Raw genomic sequence first — 25,810 nt, 5'->3', positions numbered from 1 at the left:
TGACACTCCTCTTCTCAGAACTCCCATCAAATCTAAGCTCCTGATCTTAAGCTTCCAGACCTTACATCAGCTAGCTTCCCCTTGCCCAAATGATGTCACCTCCCACTTCTTGATTCTAGCCAAATGGGCTCTTACGTTCCGTACATAGCTCTGTCTGGTCCAAGTCCTTGTGTATGCCTTTATGCCTTCCTACCCTCTTCGATGAATGCATCCTTTCCATCTTCTAAAATCCACTCATTCTGCCTTCCCTGATTCCTGTCACACCAGCTACCCTCTGGGAATTTTTGAAAGCCCTGTCGATGACTGTATAGGTTTTCAGAGAAGTAATGTGGCTAGTGGGAAGAGCATGGATCGGGGTGTCTCAGGACCTGGGTTCTAATCCTAGCTCCACCATTTATCTACTGTGTGACGTTAAGGCAAGTCATATAACTTCTCTGAGGGACAGTTTCCTCATCTGCCTGTTCTACTGCCTACTTAGAATGTGAGCCCCTTGTGGGACCTGATTATCTTGTATCTACCTCAGCGATTAGTATAGTGCTTGGCACATAGTAAGGGCTTAATAAATACCCTGATTATTATTATTATTTTTAATTATTATCATTATTGCATCATTTGTACTCTCAGGTTTCTTTTTTTGTTGTTACTAATGCTCAGGCTTCTTGCAGATCTGCATTTGTATTTGCCATAACCATCCTTTAGAGAGGAAGCTTTTAGAAGGAAGGGGCTACAGATGTTTTTCCTGGTAACTCCCCAATGTAAATCCTCAGCCAATTCAATTAATTGGCGACCACTTCACTTGTAATCCCCGGGATCTGTTCCTGGGACCAGTAGGTCCCTGACCTAAGGGAACATTTTATTCCATTTTTAGCATTCAATCAAACATTCATTTATTGAACCCTTAATGTGTGCAGAGCACTGTACTAAGTGCTTGGGAGAGTTCAATATAACGGATTTTTCTAAAAAAATAAGGAAAGGAGGGCTCAGTCAAGGAAGCCCTCTTGGAGGAGATGTGCCTTCACATCTTTGAAGGGGGAGAGAGTAGTTAGCTGAAAGATATGAAGAGGGAGGGCATTCCAGATCAGAGGCAGGATGCCTTGGTGAGGGGTCGGCGGTGAGATAGACGAGACTGATCCTCCTAGCCCTGCTTCGACTTTCGCTACAACCAGGTTCCATCATCTGTAACCCTCACACTATGTGTGTCATTTGCAGGTGACTGAGCGGCTTCCCTGGCTCTCGACTCTCCAGCGGGATTCTTTTCACTAAAGATGGAAACACTGGAGTCAGAATTGACCTGCCCAATCTGCCTCGAGTTGTTCGAAGACCCCCTCCTGCTCCCGTGTGCCCACAGCCTGTGCTTCAGCTGTGCCCACCGCATCCTGGTGTCCAGCTGCAGCTCCGGAGAGTCCATCGAGCCCGTCGCCGCTTTCCAGTGCCCCACCTGCCGCCATGTCATCTCGCTGAACCACCGGGGCCTCGAGGGCCTCAAGAGGAATGTGACCCTGCAGAACATCATTGACCGCTTCCAGAAGGCCTCTTTGAGTGGGCCCAACTCCCCCAGCGAGAGCCGCCGTGAGCGGACCTTCCGGCCCGGCCCCGCCATGTCTGGCGAGCGCGTCGCCTGCCAGTTCTGCGAGCAGGACCCCCCGCGTGACGCGGTCAAGACCTGCATCACCTGCGAGGTGTCCTACTGCGACCGTTGCCTGCGGGCCACCCACCCCAACAAGAAGCCCTTCACCAGCCACCGCCTGGTGGAGCCCGTCCCAGACACGCACCTGCGTGGGCTCACCTGCCTGGAGCACGAGAACGAGAAAGTGAACATGTACTGCGTGGCGGACGACCAGCTCATCTGTGCCTTATGCAAACTGGTGGGGCGGCACAGAGACCACCAAGTGGCCTCCCTGAGTGACCGGTTTGAGAAGCTCAAGGTAAGGCCCTTCCCACTCCTACATCGCTCTGGCGAGCTGGGAATCGATGATGATAATTGTGGCTTTTGTTAAGGGCCTAATATATGCCAGGCGCTGTACTAAGCGCTGGGGTAGATACAAAGAGAGCAGGTTGGACACAGTCCCTGTCCTACACGGGGTTCACATTCTTAGTCCCCGTTTTAAAGATGAGAGGGAGCTGAGGCCCAGAGAAGTGATGTGACTTGCCCGAGGTCACAATCAGTGGTACTGACTGAGTGCTTGCTAGATGCAGGGTACCAGATTAAGTGCTTGGGAGAGTGCAGTGTAACAGAAATAGCAGACAGGTTTCCTTGCCTGTAATGGGAAGGGAAGAGCTGGGCCTCCAGGTTCCGTGATACATATCTGGTCTCATGGGAAGCAGTCTCCCTCGCCTTCCCGGCCGGTGACTCTTGCCTGCCAGGGTCCGCTGAGACCCGGCCCAGCTGGGGTGGAGGGAAGCGGTCTGGGGAAGCAGAGTGGCATAGTGGATAGAGCACGGGCCTGGGAGAATTAAGTCATGGGTTTTAATCCTGGCTCCGCCACATGTCTGTTGTGTGATTTTGGGCAAGTCACTTCACTTCTCTGGAGCTAAGTTACCTCATCTGTAACGAGGAGAGTGAGACTGTGAGCCTCACCTGGGACAGAGACTGTGCAACCTAATTTGTTTCTATCCACCCCAGAGTTTAGTACAGTTGCTTGGCAGATAGTAAGCACTCAACAAATATCATTATTATTATTTTGAGCCCTTCCCTAGAGAGAAATGAATCCGTTGGGCCACCCAGCACCTCCCCACCCCTGATGAGCCCTGGACTCAATTCCCAGGTCAGTTCCCAGCTTCCTTTAGTAGGCAGGGAGGGTCTCCAATCTGTGGTTAAGGATCAGCTCCATTCGAGTCCCTAACAAGCCCTCTGCCTTAGGGGTTAGTGACGGCGGGAGTCCGTTGATAGGGAGGCCTGGGCAACAGAGCGGGGCTGAGGATCAGAATGAAGAAGGAAATGGGGGCGACAGGAGGGTTGGGGCCTAAAAATTTGGAGGCGTCAGGACAGTTTGGGGTAAGAAGAATGGTCTAACTCTCTGTGGAGAAGGCAGGGGCGGGGACACTGGTTGAAGATGGGCACAAAGTCCTGATCCTCAAGCCTGGAAGCTTGTTGTGACAGGGAATGTCTCTACCAACTCTGTGAAGTTGTACTCTTCCAAGCGCTTAGTAACATGCTCTGCACACAGTAAGTGCTAAATAAATACCATCGATTGATGCAGGTCAGCAGGACATCATTACTTGCTCTCAAAACCTTGACTGGCCACTTGGACTTTCTTCTTGCTTGTATCCCAGGGCAAGAACACACACTCACCCAAACAGATCGGACATTTGTCTTTCCCATATGTTTCCATTCTTGGTATATTTGGATGCATGCTAACTACCCATTTTATTACTCAATTGCACCAGGCGTTTATTGAGTTGGGGGCAATAGAGTAAAATTTCATTCTAGCAGAACGGGTTAAGAACAAACAGTTTGGGGTTTAACAGTTTGTTCAGAGAAGGTAAAATCCAGGAAATAAATCCAGAGTTGGGTGTATTTAAGTTGAAAGTATTTATCGAATGTCTTCCTTATGCAGAACATTTTATGAAGTACTTGGGGAACAGACAAAATTAGTGAAAGACTCAATCCCTCCCCTCAGGTATCATTGATAAGTAGACCATAATTCAGAGGGAAAAACTAGCTATAAATAGAAACAAGTGAATAAGTAGAAGATTAATTCATGAGTGGCTGACGGGCTGACGAAGAGGAAGGTGGGGAGTTTATTCAGGGAATGTCTTTTCGAAGAAGTGACTTTCGAGGAGGATTTTATACGTAAATCTCAACCCAGAGATGCCCTCTTTCTCCTCCTGTTCCCATCTTGCTCCTTGAGCTAACATAAAAACAAATACCATATTTATTCACATAATTGCCCCACTTTTTTGCATTATTTTTGCCACTCCAAATTGGGAAAGGACAGTTAAATGAGGAATTAAGTCTAGCAATACGGGGAGTGGGAGAAAAATGAGAAGAAAAATAAGGAAGAGAAAGTTAAGAGGACACTTTAGACATTGCATTCTCCCAAGTGCCTCATAAAATAGCTACACAGTGAATTTTGGGAATTCCCTCCTCACCCCCCCTTCTCCTCTTCCTACCTCAGTGCACATTTCTAAAAGGAAACTCTTACGGCGGAGGCTTAGTTCGGCAGTCTTCTGACCCTTCCACTTTTCCTGCCCCAGCCTATACTACTTGCACACTTACAAAAATAATCTTTTATTTCCTCATCAAGAACTGGGGGTCTGGAAGGGGAGGAGGAAATTATAGGAGTAAATACGTGTTGTGCTGCCCTATGAGGAAGTTGTACTCGGTAATCCTCAGTAAATCAGTGGTGGTTCCTCCAGATCGCAGGTCATGGGCATGGGCGACTGGCTGAAAAGAAATTTCCAATATGTTGATCGTTTGGAATCCTGGGACTTGATGTTCTATTTGTTCCCACAGCAGTTTTAAGAAGATCTCGGGCTAGCTGGCATGAATAGACAGATTATCAGAGTAAATCCGTGTGGTTTAATAAGGGAGTTCCTCACACGGCAAATTGTTTAATTGCCTGTTATGTGGAAAAGTGGTGCATTTTGCCAGAGAACTTACTAATTGCGTGAATTTCTGCAAGTTTCAGCTGTCATGGAAAGTGGGTTAATTATCTGAATATGTACTAAGAAAAAAAGCCAGAATTCAAAGTTCCAGATGTCCAGGTTATAAGGTATTCGTGCGTCTCTTCGCACTTATGCAACCTTTTCGCCTTGACTAAGGCAGCAGAGACCCAAGTGGCCTGAGTTTCTGCTCATTAGCATTAGCTCAAACCAGTTGTTTAGATGAGCACAAATATCTTTCTCTTTTTTTGAACCAATTTATCTTCCACCCCTCCAATGGGTGCACTGTACCGAGTGAGATAAATAGGTGAAGTTTATATTCCACTGGCCTATTGTAAACCATTAGTAGTACCTAGCCATGTTGTTAACTGCAATCCTAGTTTAAACAAAAGAAAACATAACTAACTGTAGGATTGGAATGGAGAACCATTGATTCTTCATTCGCTGTGCATTTCAGAGAGGGATTATTGTTCTCGTTTTTGCCGAACTAGAGTACTACAAATTAAGAAGGGAGTCCTTATTCCGTAAACAAAATCTTTAGCTTGCTTTCCATTAAGGAGAAAAATGTTCATCATCACTTTGGGTAGGCGAGAATGTAGGTCTGGTTCTTAATGGGAGCCGTGGGAATTTCTAAGGTTTCTTTAATATACTGTGAAATCTGTCACTGAAGATGCTATGGGCACGCGAATACTACAAGTCTGGATGCTTATTTCTAGAGCCCTCATTCTCAATTGCCACATCAGCAGAAGGCCTTCAAAGACCATCATCCATTGTTATATTCATTGCCGGGATATTCTTAGGCGAAAACACCAGATGAAAGGAAATATTTGACAGAGGGCCTTTTATATATGTGTTGTGGATTTTAAAAAATTTTTTGTGTGTGTGTCTATGTGTATGCTTGCATACATCTCACAATATGGTTATTGCTCCCTTTTTGCCAGGCAGTGGATAAACCCAGAACATGTTTAAAATATTAATGCTGGCCAAGTCTAGAGACCCACAGGTGAGCTTTAGTCCTGAGACTTCAGGACCAAGAATTGTGTGAGGCATTTGATAGTAGTAATAATAATTGTGGTATTTGTTAAGCACTTACTATGTGCCAAGCGCTGTACTAAGCACTGGGATGGATACAAGCAAATTGGCTGGACCCAGTGCCTGTCCCACACGGAGCTCACTGTCTCAATCCCCATTTTACAGATGAGGTAACAGAGGCACAGAGAAATGATGTGACTTGCCCAAGGTCACAGAGTAGACAAGTGAAAGAGCTGGGATTAGAACCCATGACCTTCATTCATTCAGTAGTATTTATTGAGCGCTTACTATGTGCAGAACACTGTACTCAGCGCTTGGAGTGTACAATACGGCAACATAGAGACAATCCCTGCCCAATAACGGGCTCACAGTCTTAAAGGGGAGAATAATAATGGTATTTAAGTGCTTACTATGTGCCAAGCACTCTTCTAAGCGCTGGGGTAGATATAAGGTACTGAGGTTGCCCCATGTGGCTCAAAGTCTTGATCCCCATTCTACAGATGAGGCAACTGAGGCACAGAGAAGTGAGGTGACTTGCCCAAAATCACACAGCTAAAAAGTAGCGGAGCTGGGATTAGAACCCATGACCTCTGACTCCCAAGCCGTGCTCTTTCCACTAAGCCACGCTGCTTCTCAATTAGAACCCAGGCCTTCTGACTCCCAGGTCTGTGCTCTTTCCACCAGTTCATGTTGCTCCTGTAGTGGGTATTGACCATCTTCTGTTTAAGCTGGATTTACAATCAAATGCAACTATAATCAATGAGAAAAAAATCAGCAAATAAAAAAATAAGGTCTTGATGACTTTTGATTTAGGCATATGAACCTTCTGACCAGGCCCGCGCTCTACCCACCACACCAGTAGGCCTAGTGGTTTGTGCAGGGCCACTTGAGGCCCTATCTTGGCCATGGAGGGCAGTTCACGAGTTGCCGGGCAAGGGCAGGGGTAGCACAGTGAAGGATTTGACCTGCAGATTGCCTTGATGACTGAAGCAGCCTCAGCTCTGGGGCCCGAGAGCCATAACCCGGCAGGCAGTTGCCTTGGTAACTGCTGCAATCTCTGCCCCTCACATGAGCTTTCCTGCCCCTACCCTGCCCCGTTGATCCTGTCCATTTCCTCCCCGGGCTAAGGTTTCTCTTTGAACTTTGCTCATTGCATCAGCTAATGATGCGGCTTGGCCTCTCCTTTCCTTTCCCCTTCTTGGCTTGTCACTCCACCTCCCTGTCTCTAGAGCTAGCTGTTGATTAGCCGAGGAAGGGCAGAGTAAAGGGGCATCATCCCCACTGCAGGTGGAGTTTGCCCAGGGAGGGGAGGTCTTCTGCTTGGCTCGCTAAAGACGTTAATTTCAAAAAGAAGGCAGGAGAGGAGGGGATCTGAGTTGGTGGTTTAGGGAAGGGGGCAGAAAATTGCTGAGGACAAGGGACATTGGGAAGGAAGTATTGCAAGGGGACACAGTCCAGTATGCTCATCTTGTAGTGTGCAGTGCTTGGCACATAATCAATACTTAACAAATACCCCCGTTGCTGTTAATAAGAGGGGCAGGGAGGGAGCAGCATGACCTAGTGGATAGAGCACGGGTCTGGGAGTCAGAAGTCATGGATTCTAATCCTGGCTGTGCCACTTGTTGACTGCTTGAACTTGGATAAGACACTTCTCTGTGCCTCAGTTACCTCATCTGTAAAATGAGGATTGAGACTGTGAGCCTGCTGTGGGACAGGGACTGTGTCCAACCTGATTTGCTTGTATCCACCCCAGTGCTTAGTACCATGACTGCCACATAGCAGGCACTTAACAAATACCATGATTATCATTACCATCATTAATTGGTCTACCTGCAGTGATTAGATGTAATGTCAGGGCAGGGTTTTCATTTGGGGGTGGGCACAAATAGCAGAGCTCGATGTGGGCAGGGAACGTGTCTGCCGACTGTTATACTGTACTCTCCTAAACGCTTAGTTTGGTCCGCTGCCCACAGTAAGCGCTCGGTAAATATGATTGATGTCAGGTAGCACAAGTTAGGAATGGCCATAACCTTGGGAATGACTAGTTCTTTGGATTCCTTTGGGAACGTTTCCGATGTTCACAGTTTCGCAAACTCCAAAATATACGGTACACTGGGAAACTGAAGAACCGAGAGCCATAAAGTGAGTTACTGAAACACAGGGCTTATCCTACAGCTGTCAACCAAGAAAAACCCCCTTGCACCAAGAAGCAGCTGAAAGGTCATAAATATACAACAACAAAAACAACCCACTGGCACAAATTAAGCTCTTGCTAATTAAAGCATGCAACCAGGTGTAAATTAAAGTGAGTTACTTAGAAACAGCATGGCTAGTGGAAAGAGCAAGGGCCTGGGAGTCAGAGGACCTGGGTTCTAATGCCAGCTCTGCCACTTGTCTGCTGGGTGAGCTTGGGTGACTTCTGTGCCTCAGTTTCCTCATCTGTAAAATGGTGTTTCAATACCTATTCTACCTCCTACTTAGACTGTGCACCTCATGTGGGACTCTGTCCAGTCTGATTGACATGTATGTACCTCAGTACTTAGAACAAGGTTTAACACATATTTAAGTGCATAACAAATACTAAAATTAATGTTTTTATTAGGCAAATACATGGTTTAAAGCTACCATTATTTTTGGCTCATTGTTCTTGCCTCTGATTACTGTGAGGATTTTTCATCTCCGTTTTGACTCCCATTTTGGTCGAATACCTTGTTAGGTTGTTGTGGTTTTTTTTAATGGTATTTGTTGAGCACTTACTATGTGTCAGGCATACTAATACTAATAGCTGGGGTAGAGACAAGCTAATCAGGTTGGACCCAGTCCATGTCCTACATGGGCCTCACAGTCTTAATCCCCAGTTTTCAGATGAAGCAGCTGAGTCTCAGAGGAAGTGAAGTACTTGCCCAAGGTCACACAGCGGACAAGTGGCGGGGCTGGGATTAGAGCCCAGGTCCTCATTTTAGAACCAGTTATTTCCAGTGGCCCGCTTTAAATTCTCTCACCCTGTTGTTGGCTCTGAAAGGAACGCAACGCCTTGCGCTCTGCGTGGGACTGCATTTCTGAAGGCAGACTCACCGTCCCGTTGGATAGCATCAATGGGCCTAGCTATTCAGTTGATTTTTCTGCAGTTCTGCTTGAGCGGGGATGAGACAGGGAGAGCCAGAAGCTGGACGGGGCTGACTTCTGATCCTCTGGGAATCCCTGTCAACCAAACAGGGTGTCAAACACCGTCACAAGTCCTCAAGACCGTTATCCGGATGACTGATGAAAAAGCCCATGGGCACCAACTCAAACGAGAGGCGATGGGGTTGTTGTTCAGAGCAGCCGGGACCGATGAAGGTGACGGTCGCGTCCCGATTTGCAGGAGGGACCCCCTGAATAATATGGTTAACCCCGTTAGAGCTACCTGGGAGATTGGCCTTGGTTTGGGCCAACTCAGGCCAACCTTCTCCTGAAACAGCGCCTGGAACCCCCTGGTGGTCCTGAACCTCTTGGGAAAATTCCTAGGGAGCCTGGAGGACCCTACAGCCTGTCCACCCACACCCAGGTGAAGCACTTAGTACAGTGCTCTGCACTGTAGAGAAGCATCATGACTTAGTGAATAGAGCACAGGCCTTGGAGTCAGGAGGTCATGGTATCTAATTCCCCCTGTGCCACGTGTCTGCTCTGTGACCTTGGGAAAGTCATTTCACTTCTCTAGGCCTCAGTAACCTTGTCTGTAAAATGGGAATTGAGACTGTGAGCCTCATGTGGGATGGGGACTGTGTCCAACCCGATTTGCTTGTATCCACTGCAGTGCTTTGTATAGTGCCTGGCATATAGTAAGCATTTAAAAAATTCCACAATTATTATTACAGTAATTGACCAGTAAATACCATTGATGGATTGATTGATTATACTCCAAAAGGAAGGCTAGGAATTGACTTCCATTCCTGAGGATTCCCTGGGCTCACAGATTTAGACTTTAAGCTTGTTGTGGGCAAGGAATGTGTCTACCAACTCTATTTTATTATACTCTCTCAAGTCCCTAGTAGTGCTCTGCCCACAATGAGTGCTCAATAAACATGGTTGATTAAGTAGGAAGCATTACAACCAATGAATGGGTGCTCAATAAATAAGCAGCGTGGTCTAGTAGAAAGAGCATAAACCTGGGAATCAGAGGACCTGGCTTCTAATCCCGGCTCGGCCAATTGCTTGCTGTGTGACCTCGGGCAAGTCATTTCACTTCTCTGTGCCTCATCTGTAAAATGAGGATTAATGCCATGAGCCCCATAAGGGAAATGAACTGTGTCCAACCTGATTAGTTTGTGTCTACCTCAGTGCTTAGCATAGTGCCTGGCACATAGTAAGCACTTAACACATATCACAAAAAAATAGAGATCCAAATGTGTAGACAATGCAGAAGGGAGGGCTTATTCATTCATTCATTCAATCGTATTCATTGAGTGCTCACTGTGTGCAGAACACTGTGTCAAGTGCTTGGAAAGTACACTTCGGCAACAGATAGAGACAATCCCTACCCAACAACGGGCTCACAGCCTAGAAGCGGGGAGACAGACAACAGAACAAAACAAGTAGACGGGTATCAACAGCATCAGAATAAATAGAATTACAGATATATGCGCATCGTTAATAAAATAAAAAAAGTACAAATATACACAAGTGCTGTGGGGAGGGCAAGGTGGTAGAGCAGATGGAGGGAGAAGGGGCAATGGGGAGGGGAGGAGGAGCAGAGGGAAGGGGTGGACTCAGCTTGGGAAGGCCTCCTGGAGGGGGTGAGATCTCAGGGCTTTGAAGAGGGGAAGAGAATTTGGTGGATATAAGGAGGGAGGGCACTCACGTCAGGTAGGACGTGGGCCGGGGTCAACAGCGGGACAGGCGGGAACGAGGCCCAGTGAGGAGGTTAGTGGCAGAGGTGCAGAATGTACGGGGTGGGTTGTAGAAGGAGTGAAGGGAGGTGAGGTAGGACTGGGCAAGGTGATGGAGGGCTTTGAAGCCAATACTTAGGGAAATGAGGGTTCCTACTGGGGAAGACCTCTTGGAGGAGGCCAAATGGGTGATGTGTTTTTCTTCCTTTAATGCAGCACCTGCAGTTTCTAGTGCTTTTCCCCTCTTCCCCTCCAGGTTTGAGAGTGTGTGTGGGAGCTGCCGCTTTGCAGAGATTCCCGCCAGAGTTCTCTGAATCGTCATTTTCACAAGCAGAAGTGGCTCTGCTGAAACTCTTTGAACCTGAATAGCTTGACTTACATGAAGAATGCAAAGTCTGGCACTCTTTCATTGTAGGCAGCTGGAATATCTCTGTTCCCTCTCCCCACCTGTCCTTTCTTTTCTGTTGCTTAAAGTCTTGTGTTCGGAAAACCTTCATAAAAATGAGTAAGTTGCTGGGTTTCTTTGCTTATTTTTATGGTACTTGTTAAGAGCTTACTATGTGCTGGGCACTGTACTAAGTTCTGGGGTAGATACAAGCTAATCAGGTTGGACACTGTCCAACATGGGGGCTCAGTCTGTCAAAGGGAATGTTGCAGAATGATTCTGGTCAGAGGGCAGTGTGCTGCTTTGGGATAACCACAGAAGCAACTCAGTTTACACTTACTTTGTCAATGTCCTAAAGAAGCAGCATGAGAAGTGAAGCAGCTCGGCCTAGCGAATAGAGCATGGGCCTGTGAGTCAGAAGTACTTGGGTTCTGATCCTGGCTCTGCCACTTGTCTGCTGTGTGACCTTGGCCAAGTCACCTCACTTCCCTATGCCTCAGTTCCCTAATCTGTAAAATGTGGATTAAGACTGTGAACTTCATGTGGGACATGGACTGTGTCCAACCTGATTATCTTGTATCTACCCCAGTGCTTAGAACAGTTCTTGGCACATACTAAGTGCTTAACGGATACCATAAAAAAAAGGTCCTGGGACCTCAGGACAGGATGGGACTCTGTCTAGTGGTCATCTTCTGTTCGTAATGGTCACTTGGTCCAGAGCTCTGAGGAGGGAATGACTTCATGGGCATGACTAGGTCCTGGATGCCAGAAGGAAATGAAAGGAAGCTAAACTCTTGCTTACTTGCCATCCTCAAATTCTCTGTTTCATCCATTTACTGGCTGTATAGACTGGTTGTCCCTAAAGACCTGTGACTTGTTTTCAGAAGTCCTAACGAGGTCGTGGGTGATTGAGTAGGAAGAGGGACTGTGTTTGACTCTAAGTTTGAGAATTGTTACCACAATAATGATTTTTTTAGGGTTTTTTTTTCCCAGTCAAGTGGTGATTTTGTGTTTGAATGAAAAGCACATGCACACAGGCAGCCTTGCTGTGAAAGAGAATCAGCCATGATTGCACAATTATGCAGTGTTAATAAAATCAGGAGAGGTTTAAACCATAGCTGAAGCTCTCTATTGGAATGGTTTATTTGAGAGGAAAATCATTCCGGCATGTTTCTCACGTCTGCCTTATAAGCCCCGTACTAAGTGCTTAGTATAGTGCTCTGCTTATGATAAACCCTCCACTGCTTGAATGATTGATCAACTCATTACCACTCTGGTGCAAGGACTTGGCTTAGTTAGTCCCACCAGTTCTGGCATCACCAACCCTCAGAATTGGCACCAGGGGGTAACTGACCAGCCTCTGGCCATAGCTGGGCCCCCGATGGCCTTGCCAGGGACTGTGCTGTTTCTGTATCAGCTTTTTTTTTATGATATGTGTTCAGTGCTTACTATGTGCCAGACACTGTACTAAGCATTGGGGTGGATACAAGGTAATTAGTTTGGATGCAGTCCCTGTCCCACATGGAGCTGATAGTCTTAATCCCTATTTTACAACTGAGGGACCTGAAGCCCAGAGAAGTGAAGTGACTTGTCCAAATTCACACAGCAGACAAGTGGCAGAGTCGGGTTTAGAACCCAGGTCCTTCTCACGCCACTAGGCCACACTGCATCAATTCACTGGCTTTAGTTCTGAAAGTGGGGCCTCATTTGCAGGTCTCAGTCTTGCTCAGGGCACCCCACTGGCCAAGAAGGTCTAGGAGGAGGGGGGCAGGGGCCATCCAGGGCCATTCAGGACTGTTACTGACACCTGAATTTAGAAGTGTGATTGGCCTCAAGGCCACAGTTCTCTGGGAGTACCTGACGTACCCTCTCCCTTGTCCCAGACCCAGGGCTGCCATCTTGAAGAGGCTGGCATTTCCACGCTCTCCCCTTCCTATGTAAGGGGGAAGCCCCTGAGGACAGAGACCATGAGGAGTCTTCTCCACCTGTCTCCCCTTTCTCCAGTGGCTCAAGTAGGGTGCAAATCATCCTTTTTTAAAAAGGCAGCCTATTTTTGCAGCTGGGCTGGTCTTAACCTGGTTCCATTAGGGTGCTTGGGTGCCTTTTGGCCTGTTTTTTTTATTTTTAGTGGCAGCCTATGACTCATTCAATCATATTTATCGAGTGCTTACTTTGTGCAGAGCAGTGTGACAGAGTGCTTGGGAGAGTAAAATATATGCCCACAACAAGCTTACAGTCTGTCATGGTTCCTGCCATTGAAATCGGCGGCTCGGATACTGCATCGGACTTAACACAGACCGGGGTGGGGAATGCAAATGTTCGGGAGCACATGGGCCCCCCTCAGCCACAGGAGGAATATTCTAGATCCTTGGAAAGCCGTTGGAGTTATGCAAAATGACGTCAATGATGTCTTTACGTTATGCGACGCACCCGGCATAACACATGTGATGTCACATGCACTTCCTTGCTTGGTATTCGACAGGGCCATCAGTGGCCATCTGTGGTCCTGAGCTAGCAACCTCTCTTGCCGCAGGCAGGAGTAGGGGAAGGCAGGAGCATTAGAAGTTCCAACTTTCTGTGCTTCAGTAGCTCTACTCCTTAAACAGGCCCTTCCTGGGTTCTAGCCAGCAGGAACCAAAGCCTGTCTATTTCTGTCTGGGGACGGAGTTCTCTAAGACAGAGAACTACTGGAGGGGCAGCTGACTCTGTCTTTATACCAAGCAGCATGGCCTAGTGGAATCAGAAGGACTTGGGTTCTAATCCTGGCTCCGCTACTTGTGTGCTGGTGATTTTGGGCAAGTCACTTCATTTTTCTGTGCCTCGGTTACCTCATCTGTAAAATGGGGATTAAGACTGTGAGCTCTATGTGGGTCAGGGACCGTATCCAACTAGATTAGCCCGGTGCTTAGAACAGTGCCTGGCACTTAATAAATGCCAGTATTATTATGATTGCTATTATTCCAATTCCAGATTCCTGAGCTACTAGACTGCCATTATGAGCCCAGCCCAGGCCCCTGTGCAAATCAACAAAGCGATCATTTTGAGTGGCTGGTGCCTCTAAACCAGGATTAAGAATGAGTTTCAGGGGGACAGATCGCACAAATTTCCAAAGGTCACTTAAGCAACCGAGCTCAATTCTCCCCCTGATGCAGATCCTCCCAAACTGCAGAGGTACAAAGAGCTGTTCTCCTCTTGCTTCCCCGATGATTGGATTCCCTTACTGTGAACACTTACTGTGTGCAGAGCATTGTACTAAGCGCTTGGGAGAGTACAATAGAACAGTATAACAGACACATTCTCTCCCCATAACGAGCTTCTGGTCTAGAGGGCATCCCTCCAGCCAGGAGTCGTTGAAGTTTGGGGCCACTCAGGAAACGCTGAGGGGAGGAAGCGAGGAAGGCCTCCATGTTTTCTGGGTTGGTGAGAGAGAAAACATGGACTTAGGTTTGCATAGAGTGGATGACTGTTTGGGGTGTAGGGGGTGGGGCTCCTGTATAAAAGCTCCTAGAAAGAACAGCAGCCATAAAAACACTTTTAGCCTGCTTCCCTCTCTGCCCTCGTTACCACAAAAGTTCACCGAAGACCTGTTTCCCCGATTTTTCCTCTCCCACTGAGTTTGACGAATGTCTCACTAAGCGAGCCTCAGTGGGTCTTTACCCCTCCCCGTCAACTTGTGCAACCTCCTCTCCCCCACCCCCTCTGCTGTCAGATTCAGGATTCCCCACCGTGGTCTCAGCCGGCATGGGTCTTTTCCATTTTCATAAGTTAAGTGAAAATAAACAATGTGACTTTGCTTATTTATCCATCTCAGTCCCATGTGGCTGGTTGAATGGCAGGTTTGGAGGCCAGAAATCTCATGGCTTTTGTAAGTCTCTTTGAGATGAAATTGGTCCTCAGTACAATGCAATATGCTTTTCCCTCATTTTGTTTCTAACAAGTAAAAGGCCTTGTAAACCAGCAAGCATTTAATTTGTGGTGTACACATACAAAAGAACATCTAACAGCCTTTGAGCAGATAAAGAATGCTGATCTCTTGCCAGTTTTAATAGCAAATGAGTCACCTCACACATAGCCTAGCCCTATATTGTGCCCTCCCCATCAAAGGGACTTTGATTGCCTCTGAACTCAATGGGAGCCCCTTACCAGTGATTTCTGCAAAGCGCAGGGCAGTGACCCTCTCAAGGACCACTTTCCTCAGCGAGGGCACCAACGGGGTGACCGGAAAAGATGAGACCCGTTTTGACCGCTAATGCAGAGCTGCCAAACCGTAGCCTCGATGTCCTTTGTGTTCTTGTGGAGGGGCAGTCTTGATGAGCTACAGCTGGGTGGCAAGATGGTTTCTGCTGGGAAATAATGAGCTGGAGGCTCAGAAAATGGAGTGTCCACCTTGCCACTAGTATGTGTATTTTTTCTTTTTGTCCAGGCAATATAGTCCTGGAGTGAATTTAAACATATTTGAGAGAACCAGGACAGTCTTGGAGCTGAAGTAAGAAGCAGCATGGTTTAGTGGATAGAGGACCTAAATTCTAATCCCAGATCTGCCACTTTTCTGTGCTGTGACCTTGGGGAAGCTACTTAACCCCTCCACGGTTCAGTTTCCTCCTCTGTAAAATGGGAATTAAGATACTTCTATTTTCCCATCCCCCTTAGGCTGTGAGCCCATATAGGAGAGAGACTGTATCTGAACTCTATCTGACTCCTTTCACATGACCTGCTGGCCCTGGACCCTTTCAACAGTGCTCTGCGCACAGTAAGCACAAAATAAATATCAGTGATTGATTACTGGGCTTCAGATGCATCAGAGGAAACAGGAAACATGGCAGTAGCTTTCCAAACTGCTTTCTGAAGAAACTGAAGCTTAAGATTCAAGTCTGAAGGGCCTGGGTTGTAATCCCAGTTCTGTTACTTGTCTGCTGTGTCACCTTGGGCAAGTCACTTCACTTCTTTGTGTCTCAATTCCCTCATCTGTAAAATGCGGATGAGACTTGTGAGCACCATGTGGTACAGGGACTGTGTTCATCCTGGTTAGCTTGTGTGTATCCCAATGCTTAGAACAGTGCCTGGCACATAGTATGTGGTTAACAAATGCCATTAAAAAAAAAGTTATTCGGCCAAAATGGTATTTTCCGATACTTCCAGCACCGTTCTGGTATCCTGATAGTGATCCTGTGCAGAAAGATGACATGGGGCTTAGCCAGGGCAGGGGGTGGGAGAAGGCAGAGCCCTCACAGACTCAGCCAGTGAGCGGCAGGCTACCACATGCCACTGCAGGGCAAGGCCCACAGTGACCACCGGGCCAGGGCAGCCATTCCTAGACACACCGTGTGGGGTGAGAAGCAGCATAGCCTAAAGGAAAGAACATGGGCCCGGGGGTCAGAAGGACTTGGGTTCTAATCCCAGGTCTACTACTTGTCTACTCTGTGACCTTCGACAAGTCACTTCACTTCTCTGGACCACAGTTACTTTATCTGTAAAATGGGAATTAAGACTGGGTGCCCCTTGTGGGACAGGGATTGTGTCCAACCCAATTTGCTTGTTTCCACCCAAGAGCTTAGTACAGACCCTCCCTGGCATACAATAAGCACTTAAAAATACCATTACTATTATTATTATTATCATTATTACCGTAGGCCCACAGCCTGTCCCCAGCGATAATTACCATAATAATTATGGTATTTATTAAGTGTTTACTATGTGCCAGGCACTATACTAAGTGCTGGAATAGAAGCCAATCAGGTTGGACACAGTCCCTTGTCCTACACAGGGCTCACAGCCTTAATATCCGTTTTACAGATGAGGGAACTGAGGCCCAGAGAAGTAAAGTGACTTTCCCAAGGTCACACAACAGACAAGGAGTGAAGCTGGTATTAGAACCCAAGTCTTTCTGACTTCCCAGACCCTGGCTCTATCCACTAGGCCACACTGCTTCCCTGGGGGGTGGACAGGGCGGTTCATCTCCTCTCCAGATCACATAGGCTCTCTTGGATCAAAGGGAGAGAGAGCCGAGAATGAAGCTAAGGGCGTTGAGAAACTTGGCCTGGAGTTTGTTTTTTCAAGGGGGTGACTGAGCCCTATCACGGTGCCGGCCAAAGAATCTGTGGATTGTTATTGCCGAGCATGTGTTGGCTTCTCAGATGGTTTTCCTCCTCCCCAAAGCATTAAAACAAATGAATCCCAAGTAGTCTGGGCTGTGCACGGAGCCGAAATGTAAGGTCAGACTTTTCAAATGTAAACAGCCCTCGGATTTGGAGGCGTGAGCGGGGAGACGTTCCGTGCCACGCGATGCCTGGTCCGTTGCATTGCAGGGATTTTTAGACGCTTCCAAGTGGCGGTGCTGTAGAAAGCTCATCGGAGGTTTCGTTTGATGAACTGTTTGCCTATGGATGATGGAGAGATTGCATAAGAGGAGCTATGTGGGAATGTACAAGCAACTGGATTTACTTTGCTGGGAAATAAGGCAACCTTCAATAGTATGAAGAGTTTGGTCAAATAAAGAGGATGGGAACAGAACAAGAGAAAATGAGCTCGCCAAAAATTGCAGCAGGAGATTGAGGTTAAACACTTATTCATCTACATATCCATTTTTCCTTTTTCCTCTTCTCTTTGTAAATTATTTTGCATCTGCCGCCCCCACTTAACTGTAAGCTCCTTGAGGGCAGGGAATATGGTGAACTCTTGCACCCTCCCAAGGGTTTAGAATAGTGCTTTGCACATAAGTGCTCAAAATATGCTAGTGGTGGAGGGACTAATTGACATAGAAGGGTTTTCTTGGCCAAAAGGAACCAGAACAAGCTACCAGGGAAGCAATGTGGTGGCGTAGTGGATAGAAAATGGGCCGGGGAGTCCTAGGGCTTGGGTGATTCCGGCTCTGGTACTTGTCTGCTGTGTGACCTTGGGCAAGTCACTTCACTTCTCTGTGCCTTAGTGCCCTCTTCTGTAAAATGAGGATTTAATCCTCCTCCCAACGAGTTTCTCTGTGAGCCCCATATGAGACAGGGCTGTGTCCAACCTGATTATCTCTGTGCCTCAGTTGCCTTATCTGGAAAATGGGGATTAAGACTGTGAGCCTAGTGTGGGACAGGGGCTGTGTCCAACCTGATTAGCTTGTATCTACCCCAGTGCTCAGTACAGTGCCTGAGGCGTAGTAAATAAAAAAAAAATGGGGAGGAGCAAGGGATGGGAGGGAATGTGTTTATCTCTGGGTATATTTGGGCAGACCTGCAGAGGATCTCCAGGGCCTGGGTCAAGAGCACCTCTGCCCCTCCTCTTTTTCCCTTTTGCTGCAGCTTCTTAGACAATCCCATCCAATTCCCTCCTAGCAGCCTCTCAGTTTCTTAGAAAGTGGAAGGGGAACAGTGTCCTCTGGAGTCAGGCTGCCCATTCTGTCCACAGAGAGATGAAGTGTTTTCCGTGCCTGTGCCAATATCCAGTTCTGAAAGTTCATGTTTAGGAGTGGCCCCAAATCAAATAAGAAGCATGTAATGGGCCGCTTTCTCCATCTCGCTAAGCTCAAACCCATCTTCCTTTCCCCTTGGTGGATTGTACACTTTAGAATCCTTCCTTCACGACAGGCCCAGACTTCTATAAAGGCCTGGATCACTTCAGGGATTGTGGCATTCTGCGAGGAAAAGGTTTTTGACCCAGTCAGACCCCTGGATTTCAGCCAACCTGGATTCTAGAAGGGTCTCATAAAATATTTTTTGGAAACCCAAGAAGAGGCTTCTTCTGTTTCCTGCTAGCCGATGGTGAGAAGCTACAAAAGCATAAATGGCTCCAAGGGGCGTGGGGATTTGCATTCATTTAAATCTTAAGTAAAATAAATAGTTTAGGTGTGTATCTTCCCAGAGGAAGGGTCAGGACAGGTCCCTGGGCTTATTTACATAAGTGCCTCCATACCTTTATGCCCTGTTTTTTGTGTGTGTGTGTTATTTTCTTTTTTGCATTGGAGAGATATTTTCTTGTGCTGGCAAGCATTGCTGTACAGGTTTCTCCAGGTCTTAGGTTTATGGGATTTAGCAAATTTGTTTTCATAAAAATGATCTTCATTCAGGTGGGCCAGGTGGATTTTAAAACTTGTATTTCAGTGGTGCGCTTTGATTCCCAGTACAAGTTGCATTGTGGATTATGTTGGCCATTTTCTGGTTACCAAAAAGTTCATACATGTTCTGGGCCTTAGGGGAGTTCCTTGACCCCAGAATCTGGCCATGTGGAACTCTCCTTCAGAGCCAGGAAGAGGGCCCCTTCAAGGTGCTCTTCCAGTTTTCTTTAATCCTTAGCAGCGCTGGAGCAGCATTTTGATTTTAAGCTGCAGGCTAGGTGACTTCACTGCTGCCCTATCTTGAGTCACCATCAGTTCACAGATTTTAAAAAGGAGTGCCCATCGAGAAACAGAAATGTTTATTCCTCATTGAAATCCTTTAAAGAACAGTGAAGCAGCATGGCCTAGAAAAGCAGTGTGGCCTACTGGCTAGAGCACAGGCCTGGGAGCCAGAGAACCTGGCTTCTGATCCCAGCTTTGACACTTATCTGCTCTGTGACTTGGGCAAGTCACTTAACTTCCCTGTGCCTCAGTTTCCTCATCTGTAAAATGGGGATGAAGACTGTGGACTCCATGTGGGACATGGACTGTGCCACACCTGATTATCTTGTACCTACCCCAAGGCTTAATACAGTGCGTGGCACATGGTAAGTGTTTAACAAATAGCATAAAAAACAAAACAGTGGGGGCCTCAAGCCCAAATAGCAATAAAGCTGTGACCCAAAGTCTAAATGCTTCTCTGACTCTTTGGGGATAGACTCAGAGTTCTGGAAGACTAGCTGGAAGTTCCTTGCTCAGCTATTCATTTCTGATTAGTATTTGTAACTAGCCAGTATAAGAAAAACAAAGCAAAATGGGGCTTTCCATCAGCAGCAAAGAGTCCAATGCCATCACTGAATTAATTCTGCTACCTAGGCAGGGGTTTGTCCAGTGATGTCAGTCAGAAAACTGGAACAAGATTGATAGGGAGTGTGATTGCCAAAATGGCATCTAGCTTCAGACCAAAGCAAAGGTCTATAGAGCGATTGTAGTTTACTATATTGTATAATATCTATAATCTATATGATTGAGAGACTTCCTTTGGCTTCACATTTGATTTCTAGAGTGGGTCTGTCAAAGTCACCTTGCCATTAGTTGGCAAGAAGGAATCACAAAAATGAGGATCTCGAGCAGAACCAATTTCCCAGCTCCTCATAGCATCACATCTTGGCTAGGCAGACCATGGGAGGAGAAAAGACAACAGCAGAATGCCCAAACAGGTACTGTGTGGTAGAGTCCGGTGCCTGAAAAACAAAGAAGGTGGAAAAGACAATTTAAAGAGCCAGTGAAGCGGTGACTCACATGGTGTAATCTGTGCTCTGCATAAAATAAAAGCTCAATAAATACCATTGATCGACCGATCACAGTCATTTTGGGGGATCCAATTGAGTACGAAGCACTGTGTGAAATGCTTGGGAGACTACAACACAATCGGTGGAATTTATTGAGCACGTACTGTGTGCAGAACACTGTACTAAACACTTAGAGTACAATACAAGAGAGTTGTTAGACACATTTCCCTGTCCAAATGCAAGATGTATGTTTGTTACCCTCCAGATCTTGTCTTGTCTTATGCCGTCGAGTCTTCGACCCATAATGACGCCATGGACACATCTCTCCCAGAATTCCCCACCTCCATCTGTAGTCATTCTGGTAGTGGACCCATAGAGTTTTCTTGGTAAAAATTTAGAGGTGATTTACCATTGCCTCCTTCTGCTCAGTAAACTTGAGTCTTCGCTGTTGATTGTCTCCCCTGTCACTGCTGCCCAGCACAGGTGAGTTTTGACTTGTAGCAGATTGCCTTCTACTCGCTAGCCACTGCCCGAGCTAAGAGTGGAATGGGCATGCCTCAGCCTGACTCTCCCTCCTGTAATGGAAGCTGGTAGACTCCTGGGAACTCTCCAGGTGGGACCCCGAGAGGGCCCCCCAGATCAGCTAGACCTAAATTGCTTACAAATAGAGTGGGAGGAAGACGGAGGATGCAGCAGGAAGTATACAAATGATCAGAAGGAAATACCTACATAAATAATTGACTTTACAAATGAAAGTATACCTAGGTCCACACTTGCTGAGGTTTAGTTGTGACAATGGGCACGGCAGAAGACAGGCCAGCCTATCATAGAGCAATCAGATATGGGATCACTGTCAGAGCGGGGGCCTCCAGAAGCTCATGAAGACAAAGAGGCAGAATTAAACACGATGTTAGATGCCGCACACGGCAATTGCAGCAGTGCAGCGAGGGACAGCTTTAACGCACACGTGATGGGGAAAGGTTTGTCGATCATTCGTTGGTCTCACCTCACCTCGTTCGCACGCACTGATCTCCGAAATATCATCCTAGAATCCCTAAGAACAGCTCCATATGGAAATTTAATTGTTCTTTATGATCTGGTGCGAGTGTCTGTATTTAAATGAAAGCCATTCATTCACACACAAAGTCCTATTGGTGGAGGGGGGAAGAATGTATTCATACTCAGTGAGCAATTGGACATTTTTCTAAGCCACAAAATTAAAATTGTGTGTGTGTGGCGGTTCGGTCAGCCCTCTAGCTCTGCTTTTCAGCAGTGGTGGTTGGGGGTGGGGGAGGTAATGAGCTTGGCATAAAACGGGGAGTTCAGCATAGGGGGGCTCAGACCTGCTACAGCCCCAGCTCCACTTCCGAGTAACCGATTTGCTCTTCAAAAGAGTCCTGGGAGAAAATGGAGTGTATAGAGGGAGAAAGCTTTCTTTGTCTTCCTTTTTAAGATTTATCTCTCCATTGACAGATCAGGAAGCCCATTTCAATGTAAGTGAAATTGGAAAGGATCATTTTAATTTAATTTAAAGCATTTTTCTTTACCTCCTGGACAGTTTTGAGTTTAGCCTCGGCACATAGGAGCAGAGATGACTGAGGTCACTTGTGTGCTCTCAAGCAGGACCTTTGAGCATTTAGAAAAATGGGGTAACATGAAGATGGCAGTGATGCTCCCTTTTAGGTGTGTTGTAAGGTAATGCTCCCCAAATTGGAGTTCTCTAAGCAGTTTAGTAGCTTAGCATCATCATTTTATAATGACTGAAGACTCTTGAAATTCTTTGCACAATTCTATGTATGCAGAAAACAATGGACAGAGAAATGCAACACCCTTTCTCTTTCTTTTTTTCCTTTATTCTCTTATCTGCTCTGTGCCCCCTCCTATCTCACCTCGCTACTCTCCTACTACAACCCAGCTCCTCTAATGCTAACCTTCTCATTGTACCTCAATCTTGTCTATCTCCCCGCGTACCCCTCACCCCCATCCCGCCTCTGGCCTGGAATGCTATCCCTCCTCATATCTGACAGACAATTCTTCTCCTTCAAAGCTTTATTGAAGGCACATCTCCTCCCAGAAGCCTTCCCCAACTAAGCCCTCTTTTCCTTTTCTTCCACTCCCTACTGCCTCTTCCTGCATTTCTCCTTTTATTCATCTCTGACTCCCAGCCCCTTAGCACTTAAGTACATATCTGATGCTATTGATGCCTGTCTACTATTTTTTTTTGTTTTGTTTAGTTGTGTGTTTCCCCCTTCTAGGCGGTGAGCCCATTTTTGGATAGGGATTGTCTCTGTTGCTGAATTGTACCTTCCAAGCACTTAGTACAGTACTTTGCACATAGTAAGTGCCCAATAAATACATTTGAATGAATGAATAATTTATATTAATGCCTGTCTCCTTGTCTAGTCTTTAAGCTCTTTGTGGACAGGGATTGTGTCTGTTGTATTGTTACATTGTACTCTCCCAAGAGCTTAGTACAGTGCTCTGCACACAGTAAGCACTCAATAAATATGATTGACTGACTAGAAGTACTATACTGTATTTCCTACTCCATTTTTGCTAAACCTACCCCAAAGAGACCGGTCCATCCCAATAACATTAGCCCTTTTTATTCAAACCTTTATTTTTCAGATGACTGAGGTCTGCCCCTTTTTCCCCTATTCTGAGTGGCTTTTTTCCAGTTTTATGTTGGGCATTCTGATTTTCATTTGGCTGGTCTGCCATCCAATTTAGCAACCTCTGCCTTTTTATCCAATTTTTTTTTTTAAATTTTAACCTACTTGCTGTGGCTCTTTCCACCACCTTCCTTAATTCGGAAGCAGCACCTGTGTTGACAGTGATGGGGCTGGAGAGGGTGGGGGAACCTCAGAACCTCGAGCAACAGATGGGATCGGCGCTGTCCCCCACCCCCCATTCTCGTTTCTGGGGTTTTCCCTGAAGACCTTTTCATTTGTCCTTTTGACATCATTAAACCCCATTCCTTAAGCAGGAGTAGTTGTAACATGTATCGAGCACTCAGTATCAATCAGTCGGTGATATTTATTGAGCACTTACTATGTGCTCAGCACTGAACTAAACACTTGGCAGAGTACAATATAAAAGAATTAGGGCACATTCCCTGCCCATAACAAGCTTGTGGTCTAGAGGGGGAAACAGATGGTAATATGAATAAAGAAGTTATGAAATTGCAAGGTGGGTACATAAGTGCTGTGGGGGTGGGGTGGTGGGATAAGTACATTTCAGGAGGTAAAATGAACTGTATTAAGTGCTTGGGAAGTACAAACAAGCAAGTGAAATATTCCCTGCCCACAAGGAGTTTATGTGAATGGGAAAGGTGTACATAAAAATACTTTCAGAGTAATCTAAATAATTGAATGTACAATTGGAAAAAGTGCATATGCCCATCTGCCGAGGGTGGAGATGGCTGATTTCGTAATTCCCCTATTAAGCTCTCTTCTCCCTGATCTCCCTCTCCATTCTCCATCATTTATGCACTTGGATCTCTGATCTTTGGGCATTTGGTATTCGTCCCACCCTCAGCACTTATTTACATATCTGGAAATTATATATGCATTATCAAGTATTAATAGGAATGTCTGTCTCCCCCTCTAGACTATAAGCTCACTAAGGGCAGGGAACATACCTACCAACTCTGTTATACTCTACTCTTCCAAGCGCTTAGTACAGTCCCGGCCACACAATGAGTCCTCAATAAGTGCCATCGATTGATTGAGGTACTCAAGTGCCAGAGATGGCTGATGGGTTTGTGTGTGTAATGCGGGATGCTGGGAATTAATCTGAGAAGGCATGTTGGGAGTGGTGGGCTTTTAGGAGGGCTTTGAATCTGGGGAGGGTAACCCACTTAACATCTATTGCTTCTGGATCGGCAAAGCAATATCTGATATTCTCTAGTGTTGCCGGTAGCAACCCTTGCCTTTCTTCATCTATCCAGCTACAGAGATGAGGTTAGAGAGGATTAACTTTGTCTTTTCCCCCTTGAGTTGATAGCAGTAGAGGAAGGAGCGAAGTTTGGCTTTAATAGCATTCTGTTCCTAAAGAGTTGCCATATTAAATGGGTCTGTAGAAATTCATTCATTCGGTAGTATTTACTGAGCACTTACTATGTGCAGAGCACTGTACTAAGCGCTCGGAATGTACAATTCGGCAACAGATAGAGACGATCCCTGCCGAATGATGGGCTTACAGTCTAATCGGGGGAGAGAGAAGGACAAAAACAAGACAACATAATCACGATAAATAGAATCAAGGGGATGTACACCTCATTAACAGAATAAATAGGGTAATAAAAAATATGCAAATGAGCATAGTGCTGAAGGGAGGGGGAGGAGCAGAGGGAAAAGGAGCTTAGCTTAGGGGAGGTGAAAGGGGGAAGGGGGAGGAAGCAGAGAGGAAGCAGAGGGAAAAGGGGAAGCTCAGTCTGGGAAGGCCTCTTGGAGGAGGTGAGCTCCTCATCCCACTGTGGGCAAGAAGAAATGAAAATAATAATAATGGTATTTAAGTGCTTACTATGTGCCAGGCACTCTATTAAGCCCTGTGGTAGATACAAGCAAATTGAGCTGGACACAGCCCCTGTCCAATGTGGGGCTCACAGCCTCAACCCCCATTTTACAGGTGAGAAAACTGAGGCACAGAGAAGTGAAGTGACTTGCCCAAGGTCACATAGGCGAGTGGTGGAGTCGGAATTATAACCCATGACCTTCTGACTCCCAGACCCATGCTCTACCCACTAGGCAGAGCTGCTTCTCAAACAGAAAACAGCATCTCAAACAGAACAAGTGCTGTACTTGAAAGCTGAAAATCTACACGCTAAATGTTTGGAGAGATGCACCATCATGGATGGAGGTTCTCTCAATCAATGGTATTTTTGGTTGTCTAAGCACTATACTAAGAATTTATTAAGTGCTTATTATATACCAAGTGCCATCTAGGTACTCTGGTAGATACAAGATACTCAGCTCAGACACAGTCATTCTTTCATTCAATCAATCGTATTTACTGAACGCTTACTATGTGCAGAGCACTGTACTAAGCGCTTGGAATGTACAATTGGGCAACAAATAGAGACAATCCCTGCCCAACAACGGGCTCACACGGTTCTTGTCCTCCAGTCTAAGAAGAAGTGAGAACAGGGATTTTTTTTTCTTCCATTTTACAGAAATTGAGGCCCATAGATGAGATTCTAATCCCAACTCCCCTGATTCCAAGACCTGTGCTCTTACCAGTAGGTCCTGTGGCTTCTCTGAATAGGAGTACAGCAGTAGTAGTGCTAATTATATTAAGCTGCAGAGAAGCAGCGTGGCTCACTGGAAAGAGCACGGGCTTGGGAGCCAGGGGTCATGGGTTCAAATCCCGGTTCTGCCACCTGTCAGCTGTGTGACTGTGGGCAAGTTACTTTACTTCTCTGTGCCTCAGTTCCCTCATCTGTAAAATGGGGATGAAGACTGTGAGCCTCATGTGGGACAACCTGATTACCCTGTATCTACCCCAGAGCTTAGAACAGTGCTCTGCACATAGTAAGCGCTTAACAAATACC

General features: G+C 46.4%; 1 protein-coding gene across 2 annotated transcripts in view; it reads left to right on the top strand.

The window, feature by feature from the left end:
• MID2 (midline 2) overlaps nt 1-25,810 on the top strand; it is a 234,751-nt gene that overhangs the window by 91,827 nt on the left and 117,114 nt on the right. For both annotated transcript variants that reach the window (XM_029067940.2, XM_029067941.2), the window contains one exon: nt 1,210-1,925. In XM_029067940.2, coding sequence (XP_028923773.1) covers nt 1,266-1,925 — 660 coding nt within the window. In that variant the 5' untranslated portion in view covers nt 1,210-1,265. The remainder of the gene's footprint in view (nt 1-1,209; nt 1,926-25,810) is intronic.

This window comes from Ornithorhynchus anatinus, chromosome 6, assembly GCF_004115215.2.
Source record: "Ornithorhynchus anatinus isolate Pmale09 chromosome 6, mOrnAna1.pri.v4, whole genome shotgun sequence".
In the NCBI taxonomy this organism is placed as follows: domain Eukaryota; kingdom Metazoa; phylum Chordata; class Mammalia; order Monotremata; family Ornithorhynchidae; genus Ornithorhynchus; species Ornithorhynchus anatinus.
The sequence above is the reverse complement of the archived record's forward strand: the minus strand, read 5'-3'. Positions and strand labels throughout refer to the sequence as shown.